This window comes from Jaculus jaculus, chromosome 18, assembly GCF_020740685.1.
Source record: "Jaculus jaculus isolate mJacJac1 chromosome 18, mJacJac1.mat.Y.cur, whole genome shotgun sequence".
NCBI lineage: Eukaryota > Metazoa > Chordata > Mammalia > Rodentia > Dipodidae > Jaculus > Jaculus jaculus.
Window position 1 is genome coordinate 9225453 of NC_059119.1, and position 18177 is coordinate 9243629.

Sequence of the window (18177 nt, forward strand, 5' to 3'; positions counted from 1 at the left end):
CACAATCAACATTATGTTTCTCCCACACACACACCCACCTTATAACAGCTACATTCTCATGGCTGTGACAAAAATACCTCACAGAAAAAAATATGTACTAGAAGAAATATTTACTTTGGTTCACAATATCAGAGGGTCTCAACCTATCATGGTGGGAAAGACACAGTGGAGTTCACAGCAGTGGTGCCTTGTGACAGAGCCTCCTCACATCACAGAAGACCAAGAAGGGGAGATTGTTCTGAAATAAGGGATGGGTTATAACCTTCAAGACCCAACCATAGAAATCTTTTGTGATCCATGTTCCATCTCCTTAAGGTTCCATAGTCTCCTGATCAACACCACCAACAACCAGAAAAAAAATGTTCAAACATGAGCCTATGGGGTGCATTTTGGATTCAAATAATAACACTACTGATAATATGTAATACATGCATAATAACACCACCGATATAGTTTTGTTTGTTTATTTAAATTGCCTTGGTCATTACGATTGCAAGTTTCACAGGGGCGCATGCCTTTACTTCGTATACTGATGCACTGCAGGTGTTTGGAACAGAGCCTTGGACATAATTGTTCTTCAGACCACACGTGCTAAATCAGTGAAATCTCTGAGGCCAGCCACATGAAAGGCATCAGTGCAACGTCCTTCTATCTTGTTTTTCTAACTTTATATTTGGCAATTCGATTTCATATTGGACTGAAATTTGGCATGATATACTGGGACTTGATTTATTTACCCAATTTCAACAAAATATGCTTAGCAATTTGAAGTACCATAAGTGTAATAAAAAGTGTTTAGATCAACAACACTATGTTTAATAATTGTATAAATCACAAGGCCCAAGATTCATTGGGGAAATTTAACTTGTCAGGAAGTTTACGGTTAGTTCTGTATGTGATGTCATGTGCAAAAGAAGTTGCTAAATACATGATGGAGCACAATTCTGCATATGCTGAAAGGGGAAGTAGAAAATAATCAACGGGCTGTAGTCAACAAGTAAAATAAAGTTTGAAAAACATGCCATAAAATTACTAAAAGTGTTTATATTTCTTTGTCTTTTGAGGGACTATACCACGAATAATTTTTGCAGCCTTATGTATCTAGTATGCCTTGGAATTGCAATATTTTATTCTTGATTTCTCATCTAGTCTCACTGATATTTTTCCCCTTCAAGTACATTACTGTGGCTCTGGATGGACGTAGAACTCCCCAAACCAGTAGTTCTCAGTCTCCAGTTATTTTGTCTTATGATTAGCAAAGCATTTTCAAAACCTTAGAGAAAATATGGATAAATGATTGATAGATTTATTTTATGAGAGACATAAAGCAAGAATTGGGAGACTTTGATTGGGTTTCTCTGTAGATTAGAAATTCAAATTAGGTGTCTAATTGGGATGAATCTCAATGTCAAACTTAAATGTATATGAAGAAATTTGATTGATTGAAAGGACAGTAGGGAGAGCTCAGGTTGAGACAACACCCACACTTTCTAGGATGAAGAGTCAGGAAGAAGATCCTGATGGCCATATAACTCAGACTGGAGTGCCTTTCTGGTCTTGCCAGGACAGGTTAACATTTATGATCTTTTGGAGTCCCTATTTTTTTGGTTGTTGTTGTTTTTTCGAGGTAGGGTCTCACTCTAGCTCAGCTAACCTGGAATTCACTATGTGGTCTCAGAGTAGCCTCAAAGTCAAGGCAACCCATCTTCTACTGCCTCCCGAATGCTGGGATTAAAGGCATGTGCCACCACCAAGCCCATCTTGGGGTCCCTATTTCTGATCGACTTCTTGCAAAGAAAGGTGTTTTTTTTCCTCAATTTTTATTAACATGTTCTATGATTATAAAAAATATCCCATGATAATACCCTCCCCCCAACTTTCCCCTTTGAAATTCCATTCTCCATCATATCCCCGCCCCATCTCAATAATTGTACTTCCATATATACAATACCAACCTATTAAGTACCCTCCTCCCTTCCTTTCTCTTCCCTTTATATCTCCTTTTTAAAGGTGTTTTGTTTCTACCCTGTATCATTACCTTGAACTAGTCCAGAGCTGGTCACACTACCAACTCAAGAGCTAGTGCAAAGGAAGGGTCTCAAGGCTAACCTAACCAAGAATGGACATAAATTACTGTTGAGAAACAGACAGGTGGTCAGTTTGAAGAAGAAAAATTAACTGCAAGACCCAAAGGATGAGCCCAGAATCAGGACTATGGATCAAGGGAAGATCAGGAGCCAAGGTACCAGGAAAAATGCTTGAAAATTTAAGACAAGGAGTGAAACATAAGAAAGAATGCTATTTCCCATAAATAATCTAAGATCTTTTGTACTAGTAAAATTGAAATGACAGGATTGTATTCCTTAGGCCTCCTTTGCACTTCTGTCATGGGATGTGAGGTTCCTCCAGCAATGCTAGGGAGACCCTCTGTCGCTGTGGTGTGTAGCAAGGTGTGTTGATAACTTTACCCATTGAAGAGTAAGGATAGTGAGGACAAAAATCAGAAGCTTTTAAGTACAGCAATATGAAAATATGCAACAGATGTTTTTTCCCTTTAGGATTTTTTTGAGACGTATGAATTGTGGAGTCCCATTGGAATATTATATAATTGTTAGATTTCAAGAAATCTGACTCCCTTGCCCACTCCTTCCCAACAGGTATGCCCAAGACCAGGTAATCTATATCTACTGTTAAGGACATTGACTAAGCCTTATGAGACTTATTCCCAATCACCATCTGGGCCCCTAGATAGGGATGTGACAGTCCAAACCTCACTTCCCTGTGGGAGTTTCTGCAGGCATTCCAGAAAACCATGCTAGGTAGCTATAACATCCAGGCCTGGAAAAGGAATGTCCCCCATCACACAGGCTAGAGCTACCTTGACTCAAAGGTACTTAGTTAATCTCCTTCTCTCAACAGTGCAAGTCTCCCTTCTCCCTCCCTAAAATCCCCTCATTTAGGGATCTGAGGCTTCCCCTGCTTTTTTTATTGAGGACTTTGATATGTGAACATATTGAAAACTGGCCATACTCCCTTTGGGTTGTACTCTTATGCCCCCCCCCCCCTCCGTGCCCATCCCACTGAGGACTTTCCTCAGTGGGATTATTGGCATTGACTTGTGGGTTATGAATGCACCATTCAGTCTCTGTGGTGGGGGACAATGCTTCACAACATACCTTTCTACCCTGTGGCTCTTACACTCTTTCTGTTCCCTCTCCTGATATGTTCCCTGAGCCTCAGAGGGCATGTTATAAGTCTCCTTTAGCGTTAAGTTCTCAGCAGCCTCTGACTTTCTGCCTTGAGTTCTGAGTCTCCTCCGTGTCTGCTGCCATCTCCTTTGAGGAGGTCCTCTAGCTAGCCCTGGGAGCAGTACTCATATAATTTGCCCCTTCCTCTGCTTCCTCTATAATGCTTCCCGGGCTCTGGCAATGGGATAGAGAGACAACATCTCATACTAGGCAACTGGCTTTCTTTTCTTCTCATTCTGATGGCCCATGAGCCTCCCTGGTATTCAATGCCATCTGTAAAAAGCAGATTCTCTAGCCAAGAATGAAAACATCATGGATCAAAGGGGATAAATACAGACACTTAGAAGCTTTTTTGATGAACATAACCTCTCTTGTTAGACAAAGAACCGTGGAAGCTGCCCTCTAGGCTCCGTGGCCTTCTAAGCCATAGGCTTCTGACTTGTTTCTCAGAACCAGGTATGCATTACCTTCCACTGGGAAGGCCTCTGATCTGATCAAAAACAGATGATCACCCCCCTCCTCATTTCCCGTTTGTACATCTTGACTGTCTGGTTGATTCTGTAGCTTGCAGGATCCACTGACTGGCTTCCCCCTAATTTGAGATTCTGTAAGTCTATACTGCCACTCCAAAGCTTCTCCTCCTCCCACCCTACCCCCTCCCCACTTTGCTTCAAATCCCACTGGTTTTTCAGTATTAACTCAAATTTTGGGCCTAAGAAACTCTTTGTCGCATTCATCTATTGTTAACCCTGACCCTCACAATAATAGAGTCAGTGTTAACTTTCTGTATTGTGCAAAAGAGAATATGAGAAAACGTATTTACTATTCTTGTGAAAAGTACACAGTAATTTGGGGTGTCTTTGGCAGTGATGGTGCTGCTCTCAGTTCTTGGCTGGGCTTTACCCTAGGAGTTGGGGTGCCAGGTGGTCACAGTCATACTGTGACTGAGTCAGGGGCCTCCAGGTTCGTGTCTTATGAATTTGATGATTGAAATCCACAGAATATAGAGGGTGAGGTTTGGAAAGATTTTATTATAGAACTTAAGAGAAGGCAGAGCTCCTGTAAGAGGAGGTAAGCTCTGAAAATGGGAAACCTTGTTGGTGTCTCTGATTTGGGGTCTTTTATGGGAATTTCCTGGATGGGAACTGAGTTGGTCATTCCAGCTTCCATGTCTACTGTCCAGGGGCTTCAATATCTTATTCACATCTTCCTTTCAGAGTTCAGGAGACAGGGGAGTCCTTTAAGGAAGAATAACTAAGGAGAAAACAGATCCCATGCCATACGTTCAGGCACCTAGTAATCTTATTTCACTTCTTCCTGTCAGGCTTTAGGGAAATAAGAGATAAGGATAGAAACAGATCCCTTCCTTTCCAGACTCAAGGACACTTCTTGCTTCTAGCCAAGGAAAATGGTGCTCACACTGCAGGGCCACTGGGGGGGAGGGGGGTGGAGAATGTTACCCTCAGCTGCCTAGCCAATTTCTACCTTACTACCCCCCCCCCCCCCGGAGGAGGTCATCTTAACTCTCTCCAAATTGTAGGTTAACTATGAAGACAAGAGAAGTCACCATGGCAAGGGAATATCTACCTGCCCTTGTCTATTTTGTTGGGGGTTTTTTGTATTTTTGTAATATTTTATTTATTAAAGAGAGAGGAGAAAAAGAGGCAAATAGAGAATAGATGCACCAGGGCCTCTAGCCACCGCAAACAAACTTCAGACTCATGTGTATCTGGCTTTACATGAATACTGGGGAATCAAACCTGGGTCTTTTGGCTTTGCCAGCAAGCACCTTAACCATTAAGCCATCTCTCCTTCCCAGTTATTTATATTTTTGCATATTTATTTATTTATGAGAATGGATACACCAGGGCTTCTAGCCATTGCAAATGAACCCCAGATGCATGTTTCACCTTGTACTTCTGGATTTACATGGGAACAGGGAAATCAAACCTGGGACCTTAGGCTTTGCAGGCAAGCACCTTTCACCATTGAGTCATTTCTCCAGCCCTATCTGTATTTTTAAATGCCTTGCTTTCTACAGCAGTGACTCCCTACCTGGAGCATTTCTGCCTTGTGGAATCTGTCTGGAAACATTTTTGATTATCAACAAGTAGAAGATGGATGCTAATGGGTATCTAGTGGGCACAGGCAACAGTGCAGCAAAACAACCTGTGATGTATAGGACAGCTCACAACCAACAGAAATGAAGGCCTGTACTCCTGTAATAAAAATTCAAACTGGCCAGGTGTGGTGGTGCACACTGATCCCAGCACTCAGGAGGCAGAGGTAGGAGGATCACTGTGAGTTTGAGGCCACCCTAAGACTACTTAGTGAATTCCTTGTCCATTTTGAATACATTCTTTAAGAATATTTTCTTCAAAATTATTTCCAATCTCACTAGTGGAGGAAGTAAATGTAAAGGGCTCAACAGGAGTGTATCTGACTAGCATCACATAACAACTTTATAGTACATTCAGCGAATATTTACTAAGCATTTACAATGTGCCATGCACCGCTGAAAGTTTTTAGAAAACTGAAGTAGACAAAAAAAGACCTCATGGAAGGTACATTTTCATATCATACTTTTAAATATACTCTAGTTAGTAGAAGAACACTTTGCTGAGGCAGTTTAGGGATAGCAGAGCCCCAAAAGTAAAAATGAGGAACACCCTCAGCCGGTCACAGGGAATTTGATTCTTCCTTGTCTCTTTTTTCCCTAAAGGAGTCCTCGCAGCCTCTACTATGCTTGAGGCCAAAAAATATCAAAATGGGGAATTTGCCTTTTCCTTATCTCTTTCTTTCCTACAACATTTTTTTTTCTACAAAGAAGAGCCTTGTGTGGGAACTGGACTGACTAGCTCAGACTCTATCTAGTAAATCTTCATAAAAGACCCCAACTGGAGACACTAGGTTTTGTTGTTGTTGTTGTTGTTGTTGTTGTTGTTGTTGTTGTATTGTGTGTTTGCTTTTTCCATTCGGTGGACCCCTCCTGGCTTACAGCAGGAGCTCTGTCTTATTTCCTTTTCTTAAATTCTATAGTAAAAACAATCTAAACTTCACCCTCCATGGTCTGTGGACTTCATTCATTGAATTCCTATGACAATAACCCAGTGGCTACTGACTCGGTGGAAGTTTTATGTGAATGAACATGTGGAACCAGAATCTTGAGGAACATATTAAGAACTCTGTTTCACACACTGGCATGGGTGTTTAGAAGTATTCGCAACAAGGTTGAATTTATGGGATTCATAGTCCTATGGGAAGCATATTGTTCAGGGAATTGGCTTGTATCTGAAAAAACCCTTTTGTTTATCATGCATTCTCCTTACAGAACTTTAAATCCTTGAGTAGTATTAAAGCTCTCAGCCAATTCACCTAAGAAAAAGTAACAATATGATTTAAAGAATGGCATCTATTTTGAAACAAACCTAGTCTATGTGGCAGATGTTCTGCTTTGGGGTAGAAAAGGTCAAGCAATATTTATTATTTATGGCCGATAGCACCTAACCATTCATCTTAAAGACAAAATTGAGTTCATTTAGTTACAGAAAGTTTTCTCATCAAAGAAGGCAAGGCTTGGCGAATGTCATAAATTCATTGGACACAATGAAAAATTCTCTTTAAAGTAGTTCTTTAGGAGTTTAGCATAGTGAATTCAGTCAATATTCAATATTAAGTAACAAGTGATATAAGCAAACATAAGGTAACTGCTATTTTTCAAAACACAAGAGCCTACATAGTGTGTGCTATTCACTATTCTAACCACTTTAAGATATTAAGATGGTTTAATTCTCAAAACATGTCTATAAAGTGATTGTTTTCATTTTCATGTTCATTTTGCAGATGAGAAAACTAAGGCACAGAGAGGATACGTATTTAAGGTTATATAACTGGCAAATTTTAGCAAGGATTAGAGTGTTGGTGAGTATGTGTTCTTCATTGTTAGACTAACTACCTATTCCTATTTAGTTATCATAATAATTCTTTAAGGGCCACAGACAAATGAAATTTATATGGTCCTAGGGAAAAATAATTTGTTGATTACAGCTTCCCTACTGCTGTCTCTTAATCTACCTTATTTTCACTTGACTCTCACCAAAATAAACATGACTGTGTTACTGAACAAGAGGCTCATGTTGTTAGTGAATCAGATAGAGGACCTACTTGTTTCTGAATCTACCATTCACTTGCTATATGGCTTTGAACTCAAGTGAACCCTGCAAGTCCCCATTCCTTCACCTTTGAAATGGTGACTATAATGGGACCTACAAAATACTATTGTTGAAAAGATAAAACAAGATAGTCCACTTATAGCACTTACAAAGAACTCAATAAATATTATTAGTGTAATAAACAGTGGCGGCGTCAATAAACTATGAACCAAATGATCTCCTGATTCTTATACCAGCACTAAAAATGGTTTATCTCTTTTCTAATAAAAAAGAAAAACCACAGCAAACAAAACAACAGATCAAGTCATAAACCATTAAACCAACTCTATCTTTGTGTGAAAAACAGAAATGCTATTGTACCTATTAATTCATATGTCATTAGTCACCCCCCCCATTCTAAAAACCTGTTTGCTCTAGAGACACCTTGCATAATCTAATCACTATGGCCCCAAAAGGTCAATGAGTCACACACTTAAAGCAGTTCTGTGGAAAGCTCAATAATTCATTTTATAAATTTCAGTTCAAAGCCTACATTGAGGTTAAGAAAAATTGACATCCAATCTATGAACTTAATGTCAACCTCTAGAAAAACACCAAAAAGCACATATTTAGCAATTAACAAGACTGCACAGGCATTACCAAAATGTAAAACAAGAGGGAAATCATACAAAATGTTGCTAGGTATTGATTAGGGTGACCATTCACTTTTGGTTGAGCCACCCAAAAGAATCATTCATTTTCCAGCAGAGAGCCCTGCTCATTTGCAAGATAAAAGAGAGACGTTTCTGCACATGCCCATAAAGCTCTTCACCACTGGGGGCAGCTTTACATAAGACTGCATTCTCTGAAACCCCAGCAACAGTGCGAGCAAGCTTTCAGAATGACAGTCTGCAGAAGTGAGCTGAGCGTGTGTGCACTACGGGGCTCTCCAGCCTTCTGGGCTCCAACGCAGCAGCTCCGTGGCTGAGCTGGGTGCTTCTCCACAACACTGCTGGGCTATGGAGTTACAGATGTGGCAGCCCAGGTAGCCCACGTTGCCTGGAGGAATACATTATGCTTTTTGAAAAGAAGAAATTGTAGAAGACAGTTTTTTTTTTTTTTAAACACCCTCTTTCAAGGGGGGGAAAACTGTAAAGATGCAAAAACGTAACATCCGTGAAGATCCTATTACCTAGGAAGATTTTGATGTTTTGCTGCAAATGCAGTGTTGGGATTTATTTGTTCTTGGAGTGTTCTGCGGGGCTGGCAAAGAATGATGTTCCAAAATCGGTCCATCTCCCAAGGGGTCCAATTTTTCTTCCTGGGTGTCAGCGAGCCCTGACTCACTACACTGCAGCTGACAAGGGTTGTCATGCAAGTGGCCCCTAAGCCAAAGCAAAGGACCTGAGGACGACCTTTGAACAGTACAAAGGATGGGTATGTTTCTCATTTTCTTCTTTTCTCCTTAAAAAAAAACAAAACCCTCTAGTCTATGTCATAATTCTGCCTCAAGTATTTTAGAGATTACCTTGTTGATCAATTACATTGCTTAGTGGACATGGTTCCTCATTTAACTGTTCTAAAAAATCTACGAAAGGCAATCTCCTTAAATGACAAAGCCATGCTATCTGATGTTAAATGTCGTTACCTAAATGTTTACATTTCTAAACATGAAAATATGTGTCTGGTTTTTTGCTTGGTTTTTAAAAAATGCATTCTTATTGTGGGGGGATAACTTTTCTAAGTTGTTTTCATTTCCAGGTTTCAATGTAATTAGGCTACTGAGCGGATCAGCTGTAGCACTGGTTATAGCCCCCACTGTCTTACTGACAATGCTTTCTTCTGCTGAGCGAGGATGCCCTAAGGGCTGTAGGTGTGAAGGCAAAATGGTATATTGTGAATCTCAGAAATTACAGGAAATACCTTCGAGTATATCTGCTGGTTGCTTAGGGTTGTCCCTCCGCTACAACAGCCTTCAGAAACTGAAGTATAATCAATTTAAAGGACTCAACCAGCTCACCTGGTTATACCTTGACCACAACCATATCAGCAATATTGACGAGAATGCTTTCAATGGAATACGCAGACTCAAAGAGTTGATTCTGAGCTCCAACAGAATCTCCTATTTTCTGAACAATACCTTCAGACCTGTGACCAATTTACGGAACTTGGACCTCTCCTACAACCAGCTGCATTCTCTGGGATCTGAACAGTTTCGGGGCTTGCGGAAGCTGCTCAGTTTACATTTAAGGTCTAACTCCTTGAGAACCATCCCTGTACGAATATTCCAAGACTGTCGCAACCTGGAACTTTTGGACCTGGGATATAACAGGATCCGAAGTTTGGCCAGGAATGTCTTTGCTGGCATGATCAGACTGAAAGAACTTCACCTGGAGCACAATCAGTTTTCCAAGCTCAACCTGGCACTGTTTCCAAGGTTGGTGAGCCTACAGAACCTTTACTTGCAGTGGAATAAAATCAGTGTGATCGGACAGACCATGTCCTGGACTTGGAGCTCCTTACAAAGGCTTGATCTCTCAGGCAATGAGATCGAAGCTTTCAGTGGACCCAGTGTTTTCCAGTGTGTCCCAAACCTGCAGCGCCTCAACCTGGATTCCAACAAGCTCACATTTATTGGTCAAGAGATTTTGGATTCTTGGATATCCCTCAATGACATCAGTCTGGCCGGGAATATATGGGAATGCAGCAGAAATATTTGTTCCCTGGTAAACTGGCTGAAAAGTTTCAAAGGTCTGAGGGAGAATACAATTATCTGTGCCAGTCCCAAAGAGCTGCAGGGGGTCAATGTCATTGATGCAGTCAAGAACTACAGCATCTGTGGCAAGAGTACCACGGACAGGTTGGATCTGGCCAGAGCTCTCCCAAAGCCCACGTTTAAGCCCAAGCTCCCCAGGCCGAAGCATGAAAGCAAACCCCCGGTGCCCCCCACGGTGGGAGCCACCGAGCCCAGCCCAGAGGCCGATGCGGACACGGAGCACATCTCTTTCCACAAGATCATCGCAGGCAGCGTGGCCCTTTTCCTGTCTGTGCTCGTCATCCTGCTGGTGATCTACGTGTCGTGGAAGCGGTACCCCGCGAGCATGAAGCAGCTGCAGCAGCGATCGCTCATGCGAAGGCACAGGAAAAAGAAAAGGCAGTCACTCAAGCAAATGACTCCCAGCACCCAGGAATTCTATGTCGATTATAAACCCACCAACACGGAGACCAGCGAGATGCTGCTAAACGGGACGGGACCCTGCACCTATAACAAATCGGGCTCCAGAGAGTGTGAGGTATGAACCACTGTGATTTAATTAAAAAGAGAAAGAAAGAAAGAAAAGGGCTCTCTTAAAAGCTGGGAAGTAAGTGGTGCTTTTATTTGAACTCTGCTGAGGGAAAAAGGGAACACGGTGCCCCCTCCCTCCCCCTCCCCTCTCCTGGTGCTGGCAAGGTCCTTCCCTGTCGCCTGAGTGCATTCATTATGCTGGTCATCTTCCTCTGGTACATAATCAACCCATTGAAATTTAAATCCCACGATCAGTGATAAGCGTGAACTCTGGTTTGATATAATGCCTATTGTGTAAGTCCACTTATTGATTTCATGAACGTCACATTTGTTTTAAGATAAAACTTCTTTCATAAGTGATCACCCACATCTGCTGTATTCTCCCATCTGGGAGGACCAAATCGACAGCCCGACATGGTTTTACAGATCATTGTCAAATGGGGGGTTGGGGAGTGAATCCCAGGTCCTTGGAGGTTGAAGTGATTCTAGAGGACTTGATTGTAGAAACATTTCAGACAAGGAGACATTAAAGCAACGCCTGGCTTTAAAAGAAAACTGCAGGGGGCTATCACAGGAGGGTGATGAGTTTAAGCACAGCCATGAGTAGTTTCCAGGGATGTCTGAATTATAATAAGGCGGGGGGAGGGGGATGTCAGAAGGCCAAAATACTGCAAAATGCAAGGAGATGGTGAAAATGGCACGTTGAGTCTTGCCTTGTCTCTGAAGCCATCGCTGTGAAGTCAGATCAAAGTCCCACAGTCAGTTTCTTCTAACCTGTGTGCTTCCTGAAGCATACTGAGTCGGTAAGCAGCACTACATGTACTCATCTGAGGAAGGAGGTTTCACCAGGGAAACTGGGGAGCTTCAGAGAGGAGAACGGCAAGTGGAACACACCTTGTCACATGCATGTGCCTAGGACCTTACTGGAATTTCTCTTTTCAGCTTTTCTCCAACACCCCAGTGTAGTCAGGAGAGCCTAGAGCTCTGCGTCACTGTGTCCAGGCTGTCCCACAGTGTCCCACCATGTGGTCTCCACACCAGTCCCCTAGTGACTGGCGCTTCATTCCGATGTCTAAAGAGAACATGTTGCAAGACATGCTTTTCTCCAACCAGCCCTGCTGGAAAAAGCATGTCTTTGGTCACACCTTGATAAGTGTGTAAAATAGACAAGGTGAAGAGACTGACACTATGACAGCTCTCTTTCGCTCTGTTGTTGTCAACATGTGTGCCTGTCTGTACCATAAATCCTCCCATCAGTTCAGTTCTGCACAGACCCCATTTGGCAGTCTGTAAGCACACACATGTTCTGATGTCATTGGAGAAAGTTTATTGGCTGCAGCAATGACTTCATGGCCTCTGTGTTTAAGTTGCATGTACTACAATCCCTTGAGATTTCAGAAAAAAAAAAAAAATCTTTAGTCTACATCCTTTTCTGCCTCTCCAAAATGAGCAGTTTTACTTGTAGGAATCAAAAATTGAAATTTTTCACATTGAAGCTGTGTCATTTCCATTTGACTGGCCAGCCAGGCCTGGCATCTTTCACCATGCCCCTGTTCTTTCAAAGCAGACGCTGCAGCAAGGGGGGGGGGGGGAAACAGGGGGGAAAAAGTGAATGGCTATTTTTACAAGCATTTTTATATAGTTTATATAGTTGGAGATTTTGCACAGACTGAAAGAAACATCCAAACAAGTCACCATGAAATATAATGGCAAGGAAGCCAGGCTATTAAAATCATACTTCTATAAGCAATAAAGAAAAAGAAATATTTAAAGTGGATTTCTCAAGGTAATTTGATTTTGACCAAATATTAAAATAGATGCCCGTTCTGAGAAGCTTCCTAGCTACCTGGCTATCACTGAACTGTCGAGTCTACAGTTATATATGTCATAGTCATATATTCCCAATTGACTAATAATGATGCAGATACTTCCTTGTAGTTTGTTGAACTGGATTACTGAGCTCACTATGATATTTGTTGCTGAAGTTGTAAATTTACATTTTTTAAACTGTTGCTAAATCCACATTCCATCTAAAAAAGAAAATTTTTCTTTGGTCAGCCTCATTTTTATCTGTACAAAAGGTGACTGTATTAATTACATGCAGTGTTAAAGTAAAAAAAAAAAAAAGCCCATTTATTATTCTGTTACTTAATCTGCCTCATTTGTGAGGGATACCAAATCTATTTAATCAAGGTATACTGATAGTTACTTTTTTTGAGTTCTTGCAAATTATCAGTGCTGTGGTGCTGCTGAGATACATTAAATATGTCTGCTGTATTGAAAAGTACTTCTAAAATTCAAAGTCACTCGGTGTGTAAAACTGGTATAAGATTAAGTGAGTGACCATTTTTAAAGGTTGCTCATTTTTTAACATCCAAATATACATATATGTTTATTAATAGGTAAAAAAAAATAGCATAGATGACAAAAGTCATTTTGATTCAAGACATGAACTGACAAGAAAGAAAAGTTTTTAAGCATACCTCTACCCCTCAGAAAGGCTTGTCTACCTCTCAGAGAATCCCATGAACAGATCCTGTAGATCAGAGAGTCACCACTTCACCCCTGTGAATAGAACAGTGCCTGGTGATAAATGTCTCCTGATCAGAAGTTGCTGTCCTGACAGCCACCAATGGAACTTTCTGGATAGTTTTACCATAAATAATTATTTAAAACTCACTGCATAGTAGAGAGATACAACTAATATTAATTTCTATATTGCAAATTTCCACAAAATATTTGACTCCACTCAAAGGTGAAAGTTAAATATCCCGACCTGTTGAGACACATCGTCGCAGATGGACTCTCTGGGTACTTTGACTGCTTTTTCAAATCAGAGAGGGAAGTGGAGTCTAGTGTCTTTGAACCACATGTTTCCCCCCACACACCATTTTTATTAGCACCAGAGCACACAGTACTATTGCAGCTTAGAGGGATTTATGCCAGTGCCAAAGTTTTCTAAGCACTGCTTATGGAAGATACAGACATTTAAAATGAGTTTTTATCTTCCAAGGATGTTAATATCACATCTTTGCAAAGATTTTAAACCTTTATTTATTTATTTATTTATTTTTACTTGATTTGGTCAATCAACTACCTAAGTAGACCCGGCAATCGAATGTTTCCATGGAGTAGCAGCGACCTCTCGTGGCTTATGAGGCTAACCACAGCTATTTGTACACATTTCAGTTTTTCATCTTGAATTCTTTTGTGAGCTTAACTAACAAGATGTGTTTTTGTGTGTGTGTTCCATACATTAGATGTGAACTTTGTTTAGTCAATTTCCACGTAAACACAATTATCATGTCAGTTTTGAAGGCTATATTTTGCCTAATGACTTTCTTAATAATGCCAGAAAGCAAGCCACACATCTGGTACTGAGGGCTATAAAAAGTAAATGCTCAAAGATATAAAGTGAGTGACAATGCAGTAGTAACAGAAAGATATTTTACATGTTCATACTCACGGATGTTAGCCAAACAGTCTGTTATGTTCATTAAATGTGTTGGTTTTGTCATAGGCAATCATTGAAAGGTAATTTAGGTTGTGGAAAGCAGATGTCAATATTAAGATTATAACAAAAAGCCAAGATCAATTCTTCAGTGGTCAGTAGCTACATTAGAGCTATCAAGGGAGGGAGGCCTCCCTCTTCTGGCGCAGAGCTCCTCCAGTTCGCTGCTCGTGTCACTGACCTGTGCTTCGCCCCAGAGCTTCCACCCCCCTCCCTTTGAGCCCGCTGAACACTGGTGCTATTAGTCTCTCTGACAATGATGTTACAGTCTAAGAGGTGATGATTCACGGGTAATGATATTATGCTCTCCTTCTGGGGAAGGATAATGCAGCGTCAGATTCATGGGTCTGGCAAGGGCTTTTAGGATGCTGTAGTTGCACGAAGTTTCTCCTCTTCCTTTGACATTTACCAAGACAAGAACTCAATCAAATAGCGTATTTAAAGTGGGGATTAGACTGGCATCAGACAAGAGCATCAGGCCATGGAACTTAAGATAGAAGGAGTTCTAGACATGACAAATGATAATTGAGCCATGGGACATGAAAAATTCAGAGACAGTATGGTTTCTTTTATTCTTTTTTCCCTGGATTCTCATTAGAATTTAGATCTCTAGCCAACCTATGGAGGTTTGCTCTTCATGGACTCTCTGTGCTGCCTGCATTAAACATCAGGGGCAGCTGGGATAAACCATGAGCATGAAGCAAGTATAGCAATATGTTTGAATGGCAAATGGTGTAAGAGAAACAGAATGGATATATATGGTATATGCTGAATGACTGAAAAACTACAGAACTAACTAGCCACACATGCACACACACACACGAATGTGAAAATGACTGTTTCTCCAATTATAGTTGTCTATAGAATTAAACTCCACATACTGATTTTGGATACTTAGGTGAGCTGTAATAAAAATACTACAGAAAATTATAAATTAAGATGCAATTATGTGTCATTTGAGGAAAAAAAGTCATAGCAGTCATAGCTGATGTGATTAGCTGTGCATAAAGATATGGGACTTCCAAATGAAGACCTATATTCATTGAAACTTATAATTAACCCATCACTGGTAAATTCCTTGACTCTTCTAAACTTGAAGTTTCCTGGGTATAGAAGAGATGTGCACAACTGTTCATGGAGTTAGGGTTGGTTGCCACATGCCCCGCCTGCCTGTGGATTTGTTTCCTCATAGAATACTTACTAATATGTTCAGTGGTGTTTGCAGTTCTGTGTTTCACTTGTATAAAAATAAATCCTTAATCTTGATGTTACAGAACCTCAATTTCACTTTACATCAATGAGTCTTGAACTTTTTGTCACACAACATAGATTGGGGCTCATCAACCATCAAGACCAACATACTCCCATCCCATGCCATCTGTGTCTGAGGTTTTATCAATAATGACCACAAGATATGATAAACATAAAGATAACTGTCAGAGAATGCTGAAGCAAAAGCTTATATCAAACCAAGTCAGAGTTCTACCTGCGTCCCAAGTTAGGATATGTGCAGCAAGTGGAAGTTGATTTGCCTACACCTGCTCAAATAACTCTGGGGAATCCTTGTTGGCTTTGTATACACCAATAAAATGTTTATATGGTGAAATGACACCATCTTGAGCAAAACTGGTATTGATCATGAGATTTCGTGTGGGACTGGTAGAAACTGGTCCCCATCACATAGCAAACCACATTGATAGAGGAGTGTGTCCTTACTGTCGGAACTTCTACTTACTTTACTTTAGAAATTGCTGGATATTTTTTCAAAAGTAGCAAAACATACAAGGGATTTATTTTATAAATAACAACCTTTAACTTCTGCAAATTAAAATCTAAACTGGTCAATGAATGATTGAAGTGATCATTAATCTCTCTGCACTGGATGTGATTGGTTTTATGAAGTATGAGATAATAGATATGGTTCTAATATTCTTAAAATTTAAGTAAACACACTATTTCCTTTGAAAGCTGAGTTCTCAGGATACATCTATATATCATGAGGTGGATGGAGAGTTTTCAGAATTTGTAGGATGTTTTGGCTGGTTTTACTTCCTTAGGGCGATAGGTCAACTCTACTGAGTTAGATCTTCTTAACATATGTGGAGCAATCCAGGAATACACTGGGAACAAGAATGTCTAGGTTACAATAAAAGACCAAGCATTGGCAACTCTACATTGCAGCTGTACTTTGTAGTAGTAGAACTAATGAATAATAGTAATCCATTTTATAGGCAAGAAAAGAAAAAAAAAAAGGTTTCTTTACCTTATCCTTACTAACAATTTTTGCAATAAAAATAACTTATGAGCCGGGCGTGGTGGCGCACGCCTTTAATCCCAGCACTCGGGAGGCAGAGGTACGAGGATTGCCATGAGTTCAAGGCCACCCTGAGACTACAGAGTTAATTAGAGGTCAGCCTGGACCAGAGTGAGACCCTACCTCAAAAAAAAAACAAAAAAACAACAAAAAAAAAAACTTATGGACAATCCTCTATGCTTTCTTATTATATTCAGGAGCTCCTTCTCCTCCCTGGAAAAAAAATTTTCTTTATATTAGTCTCCCATTCTTAAATTTGTTGCATCCCCTTTATATGAAAGAGTGTTCTACTTCCAGTATCACACACACACTCACACAATTTTATCCACATATAAATCATTACAATTTGGTCATTTCACTGAATGGAGAAGCAAACATCTAATGGAAAATATATTTTCCATTAGTATGGAACCAATTAAAAGCCAGCAGATGCTTTTCTTGTTCCTCTATAGCAACCTAAACATCTGTAAAATATTTGTTATGATTTTTACATAACTTATTTATAATTTTAAGGAGGTATATAGTTGAACTACCTGTCTAATAATATTAAAGCTCATTTTATTTGAATTTAACTCATAAAAAAGAAAGAGGACGACAGTAAGCATGGAAGTCATCAACTATAGTTCACTCATTAAAAACATTCCAATAACCAGAATTGTTTTTTAAAACTTTATTTTTAATATATTTTTATATATTTATTTGAGAGTTAGAAAGAGGGAGACAGAGAGAGAGAGAGAGAGAGAGAGAGAGAGAGAGAGAATGAGCATGCAAGGGCCTCCAGCCACTGCAAACGAACTCCAGACGCATGCCCCCCCTTGTGGCATCTGGCTTCCGTGGATCCTGGAGAGCCCAACCAGGATCCTTTGGCTTTGCAGACAAATGACTTAACCCCTAAGCCATCTCTCCAGCCCCCAAATTTTTTCATAAGGATAAAATACAAATTTTTTGGCCTCATGTGTTAAATGATAAAACAAATACTACATTTAGCAAAAGCAATTTTTGTTAAAGCTTCATTGCACTAATTATGTCTATCCAAGGTATAAAACACATTTTGCCATTAGAGAGGAAAGGACTCCATTTAAATATAAATCCTTACTTGGTGTTCTGGATATGATAGCGTATTAGTGAAGTGGGCATGAGAAAAGTCATCAGAAAATGAGACTGTAGACTGCAGAGGCTGGATGTTAGCTAGTGGTCATTTTGCCTTCTAACTGATGGGTCCCACAAGTTACTAAAAATGTATTCTTGCCACTTACATTGATCTGTTGCACCTCATGAGAGAAAGATCTCATCACCATCACCCACTTTGCTGCAACCAGCCAAAATCTCACAAGTCACATTAATGGAAACTTGTTGATGCATACTACTAAACAGTTAGAGTAGCTTTAAAAACTCTAATAGACATCTAAGATTACAACAGTGAAAACTCTAAACTTCAACTGTGAAAACAGTTGTCATACTAACAACTCTTTTTAAACAATGTTTTATTTATTTGAGAGAGAGAGAGAGGAGGACGGAGGGAGAAAGGCAAACAGAGAGAGAATGGGCACACCATGGCCTCCTGCCACTGCAAATGAACTCCAAATGCATGTGCCATTTGTGCGCCTGGCTTTACGTGAGTACTGGGGACTAGAACCCAGGCCATCAGGCTCTGCAGGCAAATGCTT

General features: G+C 40.3%; 2 protein-coding genes across 2 annotated transcripts in view; one reads left to right on the plus strand and one right to left on the minus strand.

Moving 5' to 3' along the window:
* Ctnna3 (catenin alpha 3) overlaps positions 1-18177 on the minus strand; it is a 1402587-nt gene that overhangs the window by 783203 nt on the left and 601207 nt on the right. The window lies entirely within an intron of this gene.
* The window catches only part of Lrrtm3 (leucine rich repeat transmembrane neuronal 3), a 165460-nt gene continuing 155562 nt past the window's right edge, over positions 8280-18177 (plus strand). Inside the window, exons 1-2 of the mRNA XM_004657869.3 lie at positions 8280-8836; positions 9161-10692. Of these exons, the coding sequence (XP_004657926.1) occupies positions 8833-8836; positions 9161-10692 (1536 nt within the window). The 5' untranslated portion in view covers positions 8280-8832. The remainder of the gene's footprint in view (positions 8837-9160; positions 10693-18177) is intronic.